Below are 20,729 nucleotides of genomic sequence, written 5' to 3'. Positions count from 1 at the left end.
AGGAGCCAATAGAAGACTAGGAGCGCAGCGAGGCAGAGCCTTGAGTGACACAAGGGGAGGGGGCGCTGCCCCTTCGAAGGAACAATAGGAAGGCCGGAGGGCAACAACCCTAGGCTGCTAGAGGCGGGCCGGGTGTGTTAACGAGAGAATACGTTATGTAAAAAGACTCTTCACTTTCTCCAGATGTTTTAGAAATGAGGCTTCTGCAGAGCAATCTCCCAGGCGGTGCTTCTACCCTCCGGCCTTACCACTCCCTCCCGCCCCGCTCCCAGGACCGGGTTGCCTCCGAACACCCCTACCCGCACGTCGCCACGCCTTTGCTCTGGCAGTGCCTCTGCCGATGGCCGGGAACGCCCATTTACCCGCCCGGAACAGTCGCTACACATTGGAGCCTCACACTGCTTTCGAAGCACCAATTCCGAATACCCTGCCTCGGAAATATCACGAGGACTTCCTGGACTCCAAAACGCGTATCTCTTCTGGCTGGAATGGGAGCCTCAAAAGGCAGTGTGAGGCCCTGGCCGTTTTCCTGGCCGGCGACATTGTTCCTGGCACAGACCGAATGACGCCATTTTTGTTACTGGTAGAGCTCGGCTTGGAGGCTGTTTCTGGGCATGCGAAAGATAAGCTAAAGCGTCAACCAGACCCACCAAGGAGGGCTGGAGGGGAAAGGGAATTTCGGGGGATGTTGAGCCCATTTGTGCAAGCAGGGAGCCAAGTTCGTCTTGAGAATGAGCTTTGGGGTCCTGAGAGCAGAGCCAGGGTGAGGGGCCCCGTTAAGTGATGCGGGTCTGTGTGGTCAGTGATGGGGACATGTGGAAGGACTAATGAGGGGGTCCTTTGGACTGAATGATGTGGAAAACAGTGATAGGGAGGGGAGTCTGTAAGACTGTGTGGGATATTCGATGAGGGGTTTATGGAAGCGATAGGGGAGTCTGTGCAGTGAGCAAAAGTGTCTGTAGGGTGAATGGTAGGGTTTCAAGGGAGTGAGTGAAAGGGGTTTGTGGGATGAGTGATGGAGAGTCTGTTGGGTGAATGATGGGGGATCTGGGGTGAGCAATGGGGTGGTCTTTAGGGTGAATGATGAGGGTCCATGGAGACAGGAATTAGAATGTGTAGGGTCAATGTTGAGATTCTGTGAGGTCCATGATGGGTGGCTCTTTGAGATGGATAGTACATCCAAGAATAAACAAAAATTCCTGCCCTTGTGGTATCAACATTCCAATGGAGGAGTCATACATTGGGCCTTTAATTTGTATTTCCCTGATGACTGCTTTTTCATATATTTTTGATATCTTAGATCCTCTTTTGTAAGGCACCTGTTCAGATCTTTTGCTCCTTTTTCTATTGAATGTCTGCCTTTTCCTTATTGATTTGTGGAACTTGTTTTTATATATTCTGATACTACTCCTTTATCAGTGATATGTGTTTTGCAAATATTTCATTGATTTTTGGCTTCTCTCTTCCGTGTTGTGGCTTTGAATGTTAAGGTTTTAAGTTAACTTTGAGCTGTAAAGCACAATGTAAATTTAGAGTTTTGTTATTCTCAAGTTAACAACCAGACAATGCCCTCTGTAATTTAGGAGGAGAATTAATTTCTAGGGCATTCAGAAGCAGAGTCGCATCTCTGAAAACTTTGGTGCCATGACAGCTAAGGAGGAGTTCTCTGCTTTTTGTTTTCCCACCACTTCACCCTCTAGTCACTGGCTGTGTGATCATGAATAAGTCACTAAACCTCTTTAGGCCTCAGTTTCTTCACTGTGAAATGAGGATAATAGCAGGGTCTATCCTTTGAGGCTTGGGATGATATTTAAGTGAGTTAATACCCAATTATTATCTATTCATTATGGTTTTGTAGCACTGATCTTGTATATATTTCATGGATCTTCCATGAATTCAAGGTCAGTTCTACTCATGTGATACCCAAGAAAATCCAATGAAAGAAATTAGATACCAACAAATAAGATTTTGTCAGGTAGGGTTGAACTTTGGATGGCCACAAACCACTGTGATATCTTTGGGAACAGATGTTTGTTGTTATTAAACAATTGGGAGTGTGATCTTGTGGTCGGCCTCTTCTTCATTTTGCAGGTGTATTTCCATGCTATTAACTTTATTTCCATATACTATTAAGTATATTTCTATGGAAATTTTCAAACATTCAGCAAAATATAGGGAATTATATAATAAACCCCATTATGCACATCACCCAGTATCATCAATCATCAACTCATGGCCACTGTTGTTTCACCTAGACCAGGGGATGGAAAACTCTAGGCAGTGGGCCAAATATGGCCTGCTGCTGTTTTTATACAGCTGTAAACTATGAATGGTTTTCACATTTTTTAATGTTTGGGAAAAAATCAGAAGAATATTTTGTGACATATGAAAATGATATAGAATTCAAATTATAGTGTCCATAAGTGATGTTTTATTGGAACACAGCCAGTAAACAGAATTGGCTTATGCATTGTCTATAGCTGCTTTCAATCACTGAATAATTGCAACAAAGACCATAGGCTTCACAAATCTGAAATATTTACTGTCTGTCTCTTTACAGGGAAAGTTTGCCAACCCCTAATCTAGACCACCCATTTATTTCTTTCTTCCAGATTGTTTTTTGTTATTGATAACATAAAATGCACAAATATTAAATGTATAGTTCAATTAATCTTTATATATATAGTTGTTATTATTTTGAAACAAAGCCCAGATATATCATTTCATACAAAATATAAGGACTTCAAGGTCAATACTTGAATTTTATATATTCAATATAAAATAACAGTAATAACTTCCAATCATCATTGGTTAAATTTCTTAATATCATCAAATATCTAGTCAGGACTCAAAATTTAATGATTATCTCAAAGATTTTTTTGTCTTTTTAAATTAAGGTCCAGACAAGGTCCATACTTTACATTTGGTTTCTGTATCTCGTGAACCTCTTAATTGTCTCTAGTGTTACTTTAAATGGTCACCTGCCTTTTCATCTCTTGGAGGTTCCATAACTTATTTTCTCAGTCCTCAGTGATTAGGCATTTTGATTATTTTCAAAATTATGGTGTTAAAGACAAATCTGTGATGAAATTTCCTTCAGTTAAGTCTCTGCACACATCCATGATTATTACCTTAAGAAAAAGTTCTAGAAGTGGCATTGCTGGTCAGATGACAAAGACAATTACCAATGAATTAACAAGTAATGCATTTTATATTCAGCCACTGAAGAGTGATTAATACAGCCTGGTCTCTGAAGACTCTTCTGTACCCCCACCCCACCCCCAATTGGTTTCCAAAGAGAAACAGAAAATGATGGAGTCCCAGGTAGGTTGTTTGTTTCCCACTTGGTTTTCCCACAATAAAATGAAAAAGGACAATACATTGAACACATGAATTAGAGAAATTTAGACAGAATAGAAGATTAAGAGGCAGGTGAAGTTGCTGTGAAGATATCTGGCCATATTTGATATAAAATGAGATAAACATTTTATCTTCAAGCTTCCTGGCAACCACAGTGAAAATGGCAAACAGGATGCTTTAGATGATTTGCATTCCCCATCAAGATAAAGCAGTTCATCAATCCATCTCCTCAAGTCAAGATTTCTGAGACTTTAGCTTAAGAAATGTTATTGTTGAGTTTTCCTAAAGGCCAGCCATTTTCAGCACAGTGTGGTATCATCAATAGTTGTTTCAAAGAGGCTATTTTTAGTTAAAATTTTCTGGCAGAGGCTTGGAGCCTGGTTTTCCATGGCTCCTTCACTGTCATCTCATAGTTTGTGGGATCATGCCCCAACTCAAGGCCAGTTCCTTCTCTACTCTTCCATTTTATGCCTTTTTATCCTTTCTTTGCAAGGGTAGTATATACATGGTGCAAAGAATGTACATAATATTGCAAAGTAAAATTTAGGAAGAAAGGGAAATATGTCTGAAATCTAATTTTTGCCTTCTTCCCTGGCATAACTAGTATTATGTAGTTTGGGGATGATCTTTCCACTCTTTATACATATAATCCCTATGTGTGTAGATGTATATATGTAAATGTGTGTGAGTGATTTTATTATTTTCATGTGTTTTTTACTACACAAACTATATCTTCTGTAACTTTAAAAAAGTGTATTGATAAAACATTTCCAATAAATCCAAACTTTATATATTTTATTATGGAAAGTTTCAGTTTTGAACATACACAAAAGTTGATTTTTGTGAACCCCTTTGTACTTGTCACCCAGCTGCAAATATTATCAACCAGTGGCCAATCTTGTTTTATCTATGGTTAATCTCCAACCATTCTTGTCATCATCATCATCATCATCATCGAGTCAGTCTTTTATTAATATTTTGTTGAGAATTTTTACTCCTATGTTCATGAGACATGGTTGTGTTTTTTTTGTATTGTGCTTATCATGTTTTGGCATCACAGTTATGTTGGCTTTATTTAACAAGTTGGGAAGTATTCTTTGAAAGAGTTTGGGTAAAATTAGTATTATTTCCTTCTTTTTAATTTTTTAAGTTTATTTATTTATTTTGAGAGAGAGAGCAACTGGGGGAGGGGCAGAGAAAGAATCCCAAGCAGCCTCCACGCCAACAGTCCAGAGCCCAATATGGGGCTCGAATGCACTAACCATTAGATTATGACCTGAGCCAAAACCAAGAGTCGGATGCTTAACCGACTCAGCCGCCCAGGCACCCTAGTATTATTTCCTTCTTAAAAATTAGGAAGAATTCTCCAGTGAAGTCATCAGGGTGTGGAGTTTTATTTGTGGTTAAGTTTTTAATTATGAATTTGATTTATTTAAAAGATACAATACCATCCAGCTTTTCTATTTCTATGTATGTTGGGTTTGTTAACTTGTGATTTCCAAGTAATTTGTCCAGTTTGTCTAAGTTAGAGGTCAGCAAACTTTTTCTGTAGAGGGCCAGATAGAAATACTTAAGCTTTTGTAGGCCATATGGTCTCTGTTGCAACTACTCAGTTCTGCTTTTGTAGGTTGAAAACAGCTGTAGACAATATGTAAACCAATGAACATGCCTGTAATCCAATAAAATTTTATTTATGGACACTGAAAGTTGAATTTCATACAATGTTAAAAGCCACAAAATATTCTCCTTTCACTTTTTTCTTCAACAGTTAAAAGTGTAAAAACCATCCTATGCTTGTGGGCCAGATTTGGCATGCGTACCATACCCTGCTGTCCTGCAATCTGCATTGTAAATAAACTTTATTTATAAATAAAATTGTTCATAGTATCTTTTTTAATGTTTATTTATTTATTTTGAGAGAGGGAGAAAGCATGTGTGCAAGTGTGAGCAGGGGAGGGGCAGAAAGAGAGAGGGAGAAAGAGAGAATCACAGGTAGGCTCTGTGCTGTCAGCACACAGCCCGATGCAAGGCTTGATGTCATGAGCCCAGAGATCATGGCCTGAGCTGAAATCAAGAGTCTGGCACTCAACTGACTGAGCCACCCAGGCACTTTGTTCATAGTATCTTTTTATTGTTCTTTTAATGTTTGCAGGATACAAGTCCCTTGTTGTGGATTCTTTTATTTCTGTTTTTTTTTCTTTGATGTCTAATGGAAATAAGAATAAGAATAGGGACGCCTGGGTGGTTCAGTCCATGAAGCATCCTACTTTGGCTCAGGTTATGATCTTGCGGGCATGACTTTGAGCCCCATGTCGGGCTCTATCCTGACAGCTCAGAGCCTAGAGCCTGCTTCAGATTCTGCGGCTCCCTCTCTCTCTGCCCCTCTCCCGCTTGCACTCTGTCTCTCTCTCTCACAAAAATAAACATTAAAAAAATTTTTTAAAAAGAATAAGAATAATCACAGCTACCGTTTATTGAATGCCTACTGTGTGCCTGACACCATTATAATAAAACATAATGGAATTACTTTGTGTTAGATACTATTATTTATCCCCATTCTTCAGAGAAAAAAGCTGAGGCATGGGTAGTACATAGTCTCACCAATACTCTAAAGTAGTGAAGTCACAAATAAGGGAACAACCTTATCAACATATCTTTGTATATTTCTCAAATATTTATATAGACCAAATTCTTGGACATGAGAGTGCTAGGTTACAGAGCAAGCATGTTTAAAATTTAAAGGGTATTTTTCAAATTGCATTTTGATATTATGTAATAAGCTTCTACATGTGGCATCAAATCACTTATAAAAAGGCCCATTTCCAAATACTTCTCTGACTACCAGATAGCTTCAGTGGTTTTCATTCTTACTATTTTTATGGTTGAGCATTGTATCTTATTTTCATTTGCTTTTCATTAATCATTAAATGAAATATGGCATTTTTTCACATATTTATTTACCATTTAAAAATTTCTCTGTAAAACTCCCTTTCTGTCTTTGTCTTTTGCTCATTGATTTCTAAGAGCTTTTTGTATATGAGTGATACAAATTTTGAAGTACACATTAAAAACTTTTTTTTGGCTATATGTCATTTTCTCACTCAGCCTTGTTGGCTGTCTTCTCTCACTAGAATATGAGATACTTGAAGAAAGATATTTTTGTCAGGTTTCTTTTTTGCTGTATCCCCAGTTCCTAGAAAAATGCCTGGTATTCAGTGGGATCTCAATAACTGCTTGCTGAATAGATGGATTTTTTTTCACTTAACAATATACCTTAGAGATTTTTGCATAGCGATCCTTGTTGCTTTTTATGGTTGTATATGGAATTCTCTTATGCAGATTGAAGCACAATTCATCCAATCCCCCATAAAGTTGTCTGCATTATTTTGCTATTATAAATAGTACTGTAGTGAAGTAACATCACACATGTTCTTTTGCTCACATATATGTGTTGAATAATTTCTAGAAATGGAATTGCTGGTCAGATGACTATAGATGCTAGAGAGAATGTGGAGAAACAGGAACCCTCTTGTACTGTTGGTGGGAATGCAAACTGATGCAGCCACTCTGGAAAACAGTGGAGGTTCCTCAAAAAATTAAAAGTAGATCTACCCTATGACCCAGCAATAGCACTGCTAGGAATTTACCCAAGGGATACAGGAGTACTGATGCACAGGGGCACTTGTACCCCAATGTTTATAGCAGCACTCTCAACAATAGCCAAATTGTGGAAAAAGCCTAAATGTCCATCAACTGATGAATGGATAAAGAAGATGTGATTTATATATACAATGGAATACTACTTGGCAATGAGAAAGAATGAAATCTGGTCTTTTGTAGCAACGTGGATGGAACTGGAGAGTGTTATGCTAAGTGAAATAAGTCAGGAAGAGAAAGACAGATATCATGTTTTCACTCATATGTGGGTCCTGAGAAACTTAACAGAAGACCAGGGGGGAGGGGAAGGGGGGAAAAGTTACATAGAGGGAAGGAGGCAAACCATAAGAGACTCTTAAATACTGAGAACAAACTGAGGGTTGATAGGGGGTTGGGGAGAGGGGAAAGTGGGTGATGGGCATTGAGGAGGGCACCTGTTGGGATGAGCACTGGATGTTGTATGGAAACCAATTTGACAATCAATTATATTAAAAATAAGATGTTGATGGATATTGTTAAATTATTGTAAGTTAATTGCTTTCAAAATATATTGTACCAGTGTATACTCACAATTTGAGTGCTACTTTTTTTTACATCTTCACCATCTTAGTCACTTATCAAACTCTAAACTTTGATATTATGTAAGAAAAACATGATATTTTGATTTAATTTGCATTTCTCTTCATGTGAATGAAGTTGAACACCATTTTACATGTTTAGAAGCCATTTGCATTTTATTTTCTCTGAATTGACAGTAATGTCCTTTGATTATTTTTTAAAAGGTTAAGTTGTTAGTCATTTTCTTTTTGCTTTGTAGGAGCTCTATAAATTGAGCAAGTTTGTTCTTTGTCCATCTTATGTGTTGTGCATATATATACTCCTCAGGTAGTTGCTTGTCCTTTGAATTTGTTTATGGTATATTTTGCTATGAAATACATAAAGTAATCAAATTTATCAGTATTTTCCTTTGTGACATCTGGGTCTTGTAGCATGCCTATTTAGAAGAGTTTTCTCCACTTTAAAATTATTTTTAGAATCTCTCCTGTCTTTATTTTTATGTCTTCTGATTTTCTTTGTTTAAATTTTTGTTATATGTCAAATTTATTTTTGAGTATAGTATGAAATAAGGAGTCTAACTTTACATTTTTCTGATAACTACCCAGTTTTGAACAATCTGTCTTTTCTGCATTTATTTACTTTCAAAATTCATTTGTTTATTTCTTTTTCTTTTTTCTTTTTTTAAAATTTAAGTTATAGTTAACATAGAGTGCAATATTGGTTTCAGGAGTAGAATTCAGTGATTCGTCACTTACACACAACACCCAGTGCTCATTACAACAAGTGCCCTCCTTAATACCCATCACCTATCTAACCCTTCTCCCAACCACTTCCCTCCATCAGCCCTCGGTTTTTTCTCTATTGTTAAGAGTCTCTTGTGGTTTGTTTCCCTCTGTTCTCATTTTTTCCTTTCCCATATGTTCATCTGTCTTGTTTCCTAAATTCCACGTATGAGTCAAATCATATGGTATTTGTCTTTCTCTGACTGACTTATTTTGCTTAGCATAACACGTTGTAGCTCCATCCATGTTGTTGAAATGGCAAGATTTCATTCTCTTTTAATGTTTATTTATTTATTTTGACAGAGAGAAAGCGAGAGAGAGAGAGAGAGCAGGCGAGGGGTAGAGAGAGAAGGAGAGAGAGAACCCCAAGCAGGCTCCATGCTGTCAATGCAGAGCCCAAAGCGAGGCTCAATCTCATGAACTGTGAGATCATGACCTGAGCCAAAATCAAGAGTCGGATGCTTCACTGACTGAGCCACCCAGGGTGCTCCAAGATTTCATTCTTTTTGGTGGCTGAGTAATATTCCATTGCACATCTAGTTTTAGACTCTTTATTCTGTTCCACCAACTATTCTTGCTAATGGCAGAACTTACAAAGTTTTTCTCATTAAGTATGCTACACAAAACGATAAGTTATCCTACAGGTGTTGCTGTGGTAAAAATGATCAGAATGAGCAGATTGTACATAATGTGCTGTTATAGGAACTAGTGACCTATGAAGATGTGGCTGTGGACTTCACCCAGGAGGAGTGGCAGCATCTGGACCCTGCTCAGAAGATCCTACACAGAGATGTGATGCTGGAGATCTACAGCCATCTGGTCTCTGTGGGTAAGGGCAAATTCTCTGTATAACAATGAATCAAGTCCTCCCCATTCTTCAAACTGTCAAGACCATGACCTTTATGATTTTCCATTAATAGGGTCTTTATAGTTTTTTTATGTTTATATTTTTGTTATATCTGGAATTTATTTTTGTGAGTTAAGGATCCATCTTTCCTGGGAGGCCCCTGAGATTGCTTCTTCTCTTTATGAATTTCTGAATAATTTTCCCTTAACAGGGTGTTCAGGTATAAGTCCAGGTATAATCTTCAAGTTGGAACATGAAGAGGACCCATGGATCATGAAGAGTGAGTTGTCAAGGTGGATCCACTCAGGTAAGTGAGAATTGGATAGATGGCTGGGAGAGTATTTCCTTCTTCTCTGACATCAATGACCTCTTTTATTCTTTAAAATTCACCAGGCCTTCTTTATAACATCCATCCCACATGAGCACCTTCTTAGCACTTCTGTTCATTGCTGTTTTATTTTTGGTTTCTATTTGATTTTATCTTTTTCTTCTTTCAGACAGGGAGAAAAGCCTTGACTCTTCCCAGCAGATCATTTCTGAAGAACTTTCATTTCAAAAAGAGATATTGGAAAAAGCCCCAAAGGATAATTCATTGTACTACCTTTTAAAAGTTTGGCGTATTGATGGTCAGACACATAAATATCAGGGAAACCAAGACAGAGTTTTGAAGCAAGTCACAGTCATTAACCATGAAACATTGGCCAAGGAGAAAGGCCCCAAATATAACACACTTGGAAACAGTTTTGGTGGGTGCATAAACCTTGATCCTTCAAGTAAAAAACTCCATAATTTTGATTTATGTGAAAAGAACTTGGAATCTAATTTAGACTCACTGATATGTAATAGGAGCCATACAAGAAAGAACCCCATTGAGAGATTTGGATGCAGGAGCCCACCTAGCTTTAGTGATTCCTGTTCTGTACCTGAGAAAATTTACACTGGCATGAAACCTTGTGGACATGGTCAATGTGAAAAATTTCTCAGTCATAAACAAGTCCATATTCAGTATAAAAAAGGTCAAGCTGGTAAGAAACCCAATGTTTGTGGTGAGTGTGGGAAAGGCTTTATTAAGAAGTCACAACTTATTATACATCAAAGAATTCATACTGGAGAAAAACCGTATGTATGTGGAGATTGTGGAAAAGCCTTCAGTGAGAAATCACACCTCATTGTGCATCAGAGGATTCATACTGGGGAGAAGCCCTATGAGTGTACTAAGTGTGGGAGGGCCTTCTCCCAGAAGTCACCCTTCATTGTTCATCAAAGAGTCCACACTGGAGAGAAACCCTATGAATGTTCTGAGTGTCAAAAAGCCTTCTCTCAGAAGTCACATCTCATTATACATCAGCGAGTTCACACTAGAGAGAAGCCCTTTGAATGTAGTGAATGTGGGAAAGCCTTCTGTGAGAAGTCTCACCTTTTTATACACCAGATAATTCATACTGGGGAGAGACCCTATGAATGTACTGAATGTGGGAAGACCTTCCCTCGGAAAACACAACTCATCATCCATTATAGAACACATACTGGAGAGAAACCCTATAAGTGTAGTGAATGTGGAAAAACCTTTTGCCAGCAGTCCCACCTCATAGGGCATCAAAGAATTCATACAGGAGAGAAACCTTATGTGTGTAATGACTGTGGAAAAGCCTTTTCCCAAAAGCCCCACCTTACTGGACATCAAAGGCTTCACACTGGAGAGAAACCTTATATATGTACAGAGTGTGGAAGAGCCTTCTCTCAGAAATCACCTCTTATTATACACCAGAGAATTCATACAGGGGAGAAACCCTATGAGTGTAGTGACTGTGGCAAAACCTTCTCCCAGAAATCACCCCTCATTATTCATCAGAGAATTCATACAGGGGAGAAACCCTATGAGTGTACTGAGTGTGGAAGGGCATTTTCCCTGAAGTCACATCTCATTATACATCAGAGAGCTCATGCTGGAGAGAAACCATATGAACGTAATGAATCTGGAAAGGCCTTATGTGAGACGTCTCCACTAGCTGTACATCAAAGAACTCATACTAGGGAGAAACCCACTGAATCTGCTGAATATGGTATGGCCTTTTCCCGAAATTCACAGATGATCACATATCAGAGAACACACACAGCAGAGAAACCCTCCAACTGCAGTGACTGTGGGAAGGTGTTCTGCCAGCACATACACTTCACTGGACATCAGAACCAACATAGGAGAGAAACTTCATATAAGTACTGATTGTGGGAAGGTCTTCCCAGAAGTCAGATCTCACTATGGATGAAAAAACTCACACTGAACAGAAATCCTCTGGGTACATTGGACATGAAAAAAATGTGGCACCTCCTTTACTGTGGAATAGATTCATACATTCCTACATATTTCTGATTACTCCTCCACAGGATGATCTGGTCAGGCTCTCAGAATATTTTCAACACTGTAAATATGTAATGCACTTGCTCACCTTCAAAGTATTCCCCCCCCTCACAGAATAAATACATCTGGAATAATTGGCATAATTTTGGTGTTATTTGGTGCTTGAAGGTTTTGTAGCATTTTCCGGTGAATTTATTTGGGTATGGTGCATAATTTGAAAGCAATCTCATTGTCATCTTTCTCTATTTCTTTCATCATATTTTCTCTCTTTAGATTATATATGTATTTATGTTGATATGTCTATCAATACATAGATATAGATATATGAATCCTTGTAATTTTCATAAAAATCATCCATTTTCTCAAGGAAATATAGATTTGTGAAATTTTGAAAAAAGAAAAATATATTTATGAAGTTTTGAGCAAAGTGATCTCCTATGATTCATTTAATTTCCTCGACATATATTGTTATTTCTCCACTATCATTTCTCATAGTGTGTATTTGTGATTTCTTTTTCCCTAATTAGGTAAACTAATACTAATTTTTTTCTCTCTTTCTCCTCTCAACTTTTATTTTATTTTTTTAAATTTCTTAATGTTTATTATTTTTTTGAGAGAAAGATACAGAGTGCAAGTGGGAGAGGGGCAGAGAGAGAGGGAGACACAGAATCCAAGCAGGCTCTAGGCTCCGAACTGTCAGCACAGAGCCCGATGCAGGCTCAAACTCACAAACTATGAGATCATGACCTGAGCTGAAGTCGGATGCTTAACCGACTGAGCCACCTAGTCACCCCTCAAATTTTACTTTTTATTTTCTTCTTCCAAATTTTTATTTAAGTTCTAGTTAATATGTAATGTAATATTGGTTTCAGGAGTAGAATTTAGTGAGTCATCACTTCCATATAACACCCAGTGTTCATCATAACAAGTGTCCTACTTAATACCCATAACCCATTTATCCCACCTCCCTCCATCAACCTTCAGTTTGTTCTCTATTATTGAGAGTCTTTTATGATTTGCTTCCCTCTCTCCTTTTCCCCTCTTCCCATGGGTTCAACTGTTTTGTTTCCTAAATCCCACATATGAGTGAAATCATACGATATTTGTCTTTCATTGACTTATTTCGCTTAGCATAATACACTCTAGCTCCATCCACATTGTTGCAAAGGCAAGATTTCATTCTTTTTGATGGCTGTATTTCATTGTATGAATATACCACATCTCCTTTATCCATTTATCAGTCAATGGACAATTGGGCTCTTGCCATAATTTGGCTATTGTTGATAATGCTTCTATAAACATTGGGGTGATGTACCCCTTCATATCTGTATTTTTGTATCCTTTGTGTAAAGACCTAGAGATGCAACTGTCAGATCATAAGGTAGTTCTATTTTTAACTTTTTGAGGAAACTTTATACTGTTTTTCACAGTGGCTGCACCAGTTTACATTCCCACCAGCAGTGCAAGAGGTTCCCCTTTTTCTGCATCCTTGGTAACATCTGCTGTTTCCTGTGTTGTTAATTTTAGCCATTCTGACAGGTGTGAAGTGGTATCTCAGTGTGGTTTTGATTTGTATTTCCCTGATGATGAGTGATATTGAGCATCTTTTCATGTGTCTCTTAGCCATCTGGTTGTCTTTCTTGGAAAAATGTCTATTCATGTCTTCTATCCATTTCTTAACTGGAATACCTATTGTTTGGATGTTGAATTTGAAACATTCTATATAGATTTTGGATACTAACCCTTTATCAGATATGTCTTTTGCAAATATCTTCTCCCATTCCATAGGCTGCCTTTTAGTTTTTTTGATTGTTTCTTTCATTGTGCAGAAGCTTTTTATCTTGATGAAGTCCCAATAATTCATTTTTGCTTTTGTTTCCCTTGCCTCCAGTGATGTGTCTAGTAAGAAGTTGCTACAGCCGAGGTTAAAGAGGTTGCTGTGTTCTCCTCTAGGATTTCAATGGTTTCCTGTCTCACATTTAGGTCTTTCATCCATTCTGAATTTATTTTGTGTGTGGTGTAAGAAAGTGGTCCAGGTTCATTGTTCTGCATGTTGCTGCTAGTTTTCCCAACACCATTTGTTAAAGAGACTGTCTTTTTTCCATCAAATATTCTTTTTTTAAGTTTCTTTATTTTGAGAGAGAGATAGAGGCAGAGAGAGAATCTCAAGCAGGCTCCAGTGCAATGTGGGATTTGAACTAACTGTGAAATCATTACTGAGCCAAAGTCAAGAGTCGAATGGAGAGACTGAGACACCCAGGCTCCCCTTACATCAGATGTTCTTTCCTGCTTTGTCAAATATTAGTTGACCATATAGTTGTGGTCCATTTCTGAGTTTTCCATTCTGTTCCATTGATCTATGTGTATGTTTTTTCCCATTCTTTGTGTCTTCTCCAAATTCTTTCGTAAGTGTTCTGTAGTTTTCAGAGTACAGATCTTATACCACTTTGGTTAGACTTATTCCTAAGTATCTTATTGTTTTTGGTGCAATTGTAAATGGGATTGATACCTTGATTTCTTTTTCTGCTGTTTCATTATTTGTTTATAAAAACGCAACAGATTTGTGTACATTGATTTTTATATCCTGTGACTTTTTTGAACTCATATATTAGTTCTATCAATTTTTGGTGGAGTCTTTTGGGTTTTCTACAGAGAGTATTATGTCATCTGCAAATAGTGAAAGCTTGACTTCTTCTTGGCTGATTTGGATACCTTTTATTTCTTTTTGCTATCTGATTGCTGAGGCTAAGACCTCCAGTACTATGTTAAATAGTAATGGTGAGAGTGGATATCCCTGTAATGTTCCTGACCATAGAGGAAAAGCTCTCAGTTTTTCCGCATTGAGGATGATATTAGCTGTGGGTCTATTGTATATGGTTTTTATTATGTTGAGGTATGTTCCATCAACATCTTTGTTGAGGGTTTTTATCAAGAATCAATTCTGTACTTTGTCAAATGCTTCTTCTGCATCTATTGAGAGGATCATATTGTTCTTACCCTTTCTTTTATTAATGTGGTATATCATGTTGATTGATTTGCAAATGTTGAACCAGCCCTGTAGCCCAGGAATAAATCCCACTTGATCATGGTGAATAATTCATTTAATGTACTGTTAGATTCGATTTGCTAGTATCTTGTTGAGAATTTTTGCATTCATGTTCATGAGGGATATTGGCCTGTAAAAAAATAAAGAGCACAAAATAAGATAGTAGAAATAAGTACAAATATACCACCAATCATAATAAATATGAATGAATTGTACTTACCAGTTAAAAGACAACACTGTCGGATTGTATAACATCTAGCCAGATATACACCATTTTAAGAGACATACTTAAAGTCCAAACGCATTGTGAGGTATTTTCAGAACAACATTAAACAAGAGCACTTGTTCTTCCTGGCCTTCTCAGATTGTTGAGAGTCAGCACATATATTGTTTTCCCACAAAACATGTAGGCTTTGAGTTGAGAGAGAGATAATATATAATGATAAGGAAGTATCCATTGCCCCTATTTTATTGGAGTTATTTTTTGAATCAAGAATAGATGTTGAATTTTATCAAATTACCTTTTCAGTGTCTATGGAGATGATCATAGACTATTCATTTTGATCCATTGTATATTAAATTATATTAATAAGTGTCTTTATATTAAACCCTTCTTGCATTAGTGGAATAAATTTCATTTGTTCATGCTGTGAACCAGTATGCAGCAGCCAAAATTTTTCTGGTATTTTAATTAGTAGTTTTGCATTGATATTCACAAATAAAGCTGATCTATAGCTTGCTTTTTTTGTCCATATTTTTCAGATTTGTGTGTTACAATTATTGGCTCCCTACGAACTCTTTAGAAGTGTCCCCCTTTTATTATAGAAGGGACAAGCGCAAAATAATATAAAGGAAACCAGGACCACATGACAAAATATTAAAAGACAAAAGCAATGAAAACAGTGTGAACAACAGGAAATATACTGGGAAACCTTAGACCAAATATATCTGTCATGTGTACAGACAAAGTCAGGGTAACATTGTCTACTAAAAGACCAAATATATTCACTTTGAAATACAAAGTAAAACTGAAAACATAAGAGACAATTTAGAAAGATTAGAAATAGATAGACAAATAAATCATACCTGACAATTGCAAACAAAAAGAAGTGGGAAGAAATTTTTAACACTTGAAAATGTTGAGTTTGCAATAAGAAACAAATGAGAAAATATAGACAGATTTTTTAAGATTTTGCTTTCAAGTAACTTCTATACCCAATGTGGGGCTTAAACTCACAACCCTGAGATCAAGAGACACAGGGCGCCTGGGTGGCTCAGTTGGTTAAGCGACAGACTCCTGGTTTCAGCTCAGGTCATGATCTCATGGTTTGTGAGTTTGAGTTCTATGTTGGGCTCCACAGATGGCAGCATGGAGCCTGCATGGTCTTCTCTCCCTTCCTGTCTCTCTCTGCCCCTCCCTGCTCTCTCGTTCTCTCTCTCTCAAAATAAATAAACTTAAAAAAAATGAAATGCTTAAAAAAAAAAAGAGACTCATGCTTTACCAACTGAGCCAGCCAGGCACTCTGACAGTTTTCAATTATAAAGTATGAAGTCAAAATTAAGATCTGAGTAGAACTAGATATATATGTCCCAAATAGCACAGCGTCAACATTTATAATAAAAACAAAAACTACAATAAATTAAAAAAATTCAAAAATCTTAAAAATGGGAGATTTTATCTATTGCTCTATAATAGGACAATTGGACAAACAAAAAAGTTAGAGAAGAATTAATATAATAAGGTATATCTAACACATATAAGACTAAATGAATCTGTTAGATCTATAAATAAACAGGACTACATTTAGTTATTAAAAAACAGAATACCATTGGATTGGATCACAGTTAAAGTAGTACTCAAATTAAATTCATTAGCCCAAAATGTTTCTATTAATAAACAAGAAATGCTGTTAAGGGAAAATCAAAGGGGCGCTTGGGTGGCTCAGTCAGTTAAGTGTCCAGCTCTTGATCTCAGCTCAGGTCTTGATCTCAGGGTCATGATTTCAAGACCCATGTTGGGCTCCACACTGGGCATGAAGCCTACTTAAAAAGAGGGAAGATCATAAAGGTTTTTGCCTTGACAGTTCAAAACTTCATGAAGAAAAGAACCAGTTTCAGGGACATCATAATGAAGCTGCCCATTAGCCTCCCATCAAAACTGGATCTCTAGCTCACACCATACACAAAAATAAATTCCATATGTAACAAACAGACAAACACTTAAAAACCCCAGAAATCATAAAATTAATAAAATTAATAAAAGAAGAAACACCCTGTTAGGGGAAAAACATAAAGATCTTGGCCTTGCCAGTTCTGAAGGACAGAGAAAAGGATTAGGTTAATTAAATACAGAGGGTAGTCATTCTTACCCACAGAGACCAGGTGGTTGTAAGTATATAGCTTCACTTTCCTATTCAGGGCCTTCTGAACAAAGCCCACGTTCTGCCACTCCTCCTGGAAGTCCATAGTCATGTCCTTAAATGTTACTGATCCCTATTCAACACATACCTGTTCATCTTGAAGAGAGAATTCTCATCATTTTTACCACATTAAAATGTGTAGAATGTTTACTGTGCACCTAGATTTTGCTTGTACTTTATGAGAGAAATGATGTGAAATCCTGCCATCAGCAGAAAAGTTACTGGAACAAAATGGAGTCCAAAAAGGGACCCAACCACAAATGGTAATTTAATAATATGATATAAGTGGCATTCTGCATCCATGGAGAAATGATTTTAGATTATTTAAAACCAAGTGGCCATGAGAAAGAAAAGTCTAGTCAGAATCTTACCTCGCACCTTACAAAAAATTAATTACACATGTGACAAAAATTTAAACCTAAAATACTGAAACCATAAAACACAGAAAGAAACAATAAAAGAAATACAAAGGAATCAAGAGAATTTTTGTTTATAATTTCTTAGTGGGGTAGTCCTTAGAAAGCATTATATAAAACCTAGATAGTATAAAAGAAAATATTGGTTAAGTGTTTCTCTATAAACATGTTTTTTTTCCAAGTTATGTGAAAATCTACCATAAACAAAGCAAATAGTAGGACAGAACATATAGTAGATATTTTTTGTCAAGGAAAATACAGAATATAATGAGCAACACACTCACTTTACACAAAGCTACACACAGATAGATGGGCTTCTATGTATATTAAACAAAATCTGGCCAGAGTTTCTTTAGACCAGATAATCATGGTTAGGTTGGGTTGGAGGTCAGGGAATATATTATGGAGGATTTTCCTTTTCCTTTTGTAGAAATGTTTCCTTTCTTAATGTTTACTTATATTGTTTACATTTTTGCTTCATATATAGTTTATGTTTGTGGAGAAAAAAATGTTTTCCAAGTGGAAGTGCATAGGAGAAGGATTTGCCTTGAGTTGGGGCATAAACTCACAGAGATGACAGCAAAGAAGCCATGGAAAAAAAGGAAAGCCTACCCCCTATCCTGAAGGCATCTGTTAGAAAATTTTTATTAAATACAGCCTCATTGGGAGAATACTGAGCTGAAAATCACTAACTTTAGAAAGAACAAATAACAGTAAACTTTCGTAGGCTTAAGTACCTGGAAATCTTTACTTCCTTAGGAGCTGATTTGTTTTCTCTGTGAGGAGAATGCATATCATATACCTGATCATGTTTGCCTTTTTTTTCACTGTGGTTGCCAGGAAGCTAACAGACAAATGCATGGTTTATATAGAAGTAGGAACATACGAGCTATTCATCTCTTTATTCTCTCTAAATTTCTCTAATCCTATTTTTCAATTATTTCCCTTCTCCATTTTGTTGTATGGAAAAACAAGTGGGGAATACTATGTTGGGGGTCCCAAAGAGCACTCAGTTACGATGATTTGCTAGAGGGACTCACAAGATTCAGAAAAGCTGTTATACTTATGGTTGTGGTTTATTACAGCACAAGATACAGATTAAAATCAGCCAAAGGAAAAGGTCCATAGGTAAGAGTCTAGGAGAAACCAGGAGCAAGCTTCTGGCTATTGTCTCCAAGTATACAGTCACATAGATAGTGTGAGAAATAAGCCCACTGGCCCAATCAAAGGAGGGACGAGGAGACTCAGAGCACAGTGAGGCGAGGCTTTAATCAACATTCTTGTAAGAGCGGGTGTCTGATGGACAGGCACAGTCAGGGCAGTTACAGCAGACAATTTAATTCCTAGCGTGCAAGTCCCTCCCTTGGTTCCTCATTGGCTGAGTACTACAGAGGTTGCAGCCTTGTCGAAAGTTGCCTATGTAAGGCAAAAAGTAGTCTGATTGAAATAAATGTTCATTTCCTGAGGTGACGCAGAGACTTCAGTTCTTTGGCCATGCTCATTGCAAAGCCTGAAAAAATAAGCCCGTAAAACAGAGAGGGAAAGAACCAGGAAGTTAAGGGTCTAAGGGTTTGGGACTCTATGACAGGGCTGGGGGTGGGGGTGGGGGTTCATACATTTTCCAATAGGTTGTAAATCTATTGTTAACTAGACAGTACAGCTTTTAATTGGTACTTCTGAAAATGAATCATCTCCCTTACTTCTCACAATTCCTCCTCTTCTTTTCTAAGTTGATTCCATTTTCATTTATATTTCCTTTATTTTTGAGGTCTCGCTCAAACATGTTCAGCAAGTGTTGACTCTCCTCTTCACAGTCAGGTTTATCTTCTAATATGCCCTTATTTTGGGCATAAGGCACAGACATTTGTTTCTAAAGAGGAACCTTATGCCCAAAGGGGTTTGTTGTGGTCAGAAGCTCCCAGCATTGTTCCAAGACATGTTTTGTTTTGTTTTTTTCCACCCAGGGACCTCATGTCCTAACCTTTCCCTCCCTGCCTACTGAATCCCATCTTATCCTATCACATTCCCCGCTTTGAACACGTGACTCCTAACTGCCCTTAGGAATTGGGACCATGACTGATCTTAACTGCTTCCTGCTGAAAGGGGGTGATGACAGGGGTACAGCAGTTGGGGCAGGTTCGGAGGCCGATCCAGAGGTCCGAAATAATGGGAGGGTATTTGGAACGTCTGGGCTAGAAAAATTTTCTTGGATGTCTTCTTTTTCTGGCATATGCGATGGCTTCTACAAATGACACATAAAAAGAATATTAGACCAACAAGCATTATTATTCTAAATGCAATGCCTCCTAGGGAGGAGGTCACATGAGAGGAAGGAAAGATGCATTATAGCCATCCAAAAAGTCCCTGACGTGTCTGGTCATATTTTTTTTAATGTAACTGTAGTTTTTCCTTCCCTTCCATATTTATTGGGATCTTGTGATATTGTTGGTTAGAATAATTAAGCGCCTGAACTAGTTTTTGGTTCTCAATCTGCAAAGATTCCTTTGGCCCTCCAGTTTCCATAGGAACAACTCCATGACACATATTTAATTTGACCTCAAGGAAAGATTGATCTTTGATATCCAGATTACTATAAGTTTAGGCAATTGTTTATCTGTCCTGGAGCTAGTAGCACTATAGTCCTTAATTTAGTCATAATGTCTCTTTCTAGCAAGGGAGAGGGGCTCTCTGGCATTATGAAAAAAGAATGTGAAAAAAAAGTCTCCCCATATGCACCCTGGTGGCTGAGAGAAAAATTTAATCATAAGTTTTCTGAAGATGCCCCTAATTGTTACACCGTGTTTGGACAGTTGGCCAGAAGTGGAAAGGAGGACAGAAAATGTGGCTCCTGTGTCAAGACGGAAATCAACCAGTTTTCCTTCTATTTCCAGAGTTACCTGAGGTTTTGGGTTTCCAATAGATAGTTGGTTCAGGGGATCCACCCCAAAGAGCCCCAGGTCCCATCATTTCCTTTCAGGGACACTGGTTATCTGAGACCCCACAGATTGAGGTCCCCAAGGGCATTCATATTTTCCAGTGACTGTCTCCACACAAGGAGCATGGCTTGCACAATTTAGACCTCGGTTGTCCCCTTTGAGGACATTTGCATTTCCAGTGCCCTGAACGGCTACGTAAACGGCTCTTGGTTCCAGGACCTCAGGAAGTCTGGACTGACATAATAAGTACGGCCATGACAATTCATGGGTTCAAGCCCTGCTTTGGGCTCTATGCTGACAGCTCAGATCCTGGACCCTACTTGGGATTTTATGTCTCCCTCTATCTCT

At 37.7% G+C, this 20,729-nt stretch overlaps 1 protein-coding gene across 4 annotated transcripts; it reads left to right on the top strand.

The window, feature by feature from the left end:
• The first annotated feature begins 85 nt into the window (after positions 1–85).
• On the top strand, positions 86–16,000 carry ZNF630 (zinc finger protein 630). Of its 4 annotated transcripts, none has more exons than XM_027053961.2 (5): positions 452–583; positions 3,220–3,324; positions 9,060–9,186; positions 9,416–9,511; positions 9,702–16,000. In XM_027053961.2, exons 2-5 carry the CDS (start codon positions 3,310–3,312, stop codon positions 11,426–11,428), a joined length of 1,965 nt encoding a protein of 654 aa, XP_026909762.1. In that variant the 5' UTR covers positions 452–583; positions 3,220–3,309; the 3' UTR covers positions 11,429–16,000. The 4 variants fall into 4 exon arrangements, with proteins under 4 accessions (XP_014942777.1, XP_026909761.1, XP_026909762.1 ...); XM_027053962.2 differs by lacking the exon at positions 452–583 and adding an exon at positions 628–763; XM_015087291.3 differs by lacking the exon at positions 3,220–3,324 and having other exon boundaries at positions 86–763.
• The last annotated feature ends 4,729 nt before the right edge of the window (positions 16,001–20,729 follow it).

Source organism: Acinonyx jubatus, chromosome X (genome assembly GCF_027475565.1).
Source record: "Acinonyx jubatus isolate Ajub_Pintada_27869175 chromosome X, VMU_Ajub_asm_v1.0, whole genome shotgun sequence".
Lineage (NCBI taxonomy): Eukaryota > Metazoa > Chordata > Mammalia > Carnivora > Felidae > Acinonyx > Acinonyx jubatus.
Note: the sequence above shows the minus strand (reverse complement) of the source record. Positions and strands in the feature narration are given on the sequence as shown.

Excerpts from the sequence above, each read along its gene's own strand:
- ZNF630 (XM_015087291.3), top strand. The coding sequence starts at position 341 with ATGGCCGGGAACGCCCATTTACCCGCCCGGAACAGTCGCTACACATTG. Across the intron at positions 9,187-9,415 it reads CAGCCATCTGGTCTCTGTGG|GGTGTTCAGGTATAAGTCCA; the intron begins GTAAGGGCAAAT and ends TTCCCTTAACAG. Across the intron at positions 9,512-9,701 it reads GTCAAGGTGGATCCACTCAG|ACAGGGAGAAAAGCCTTGAC; the intron begins GTAAGTGAGAAT and ends TTCTTCTTTCAG.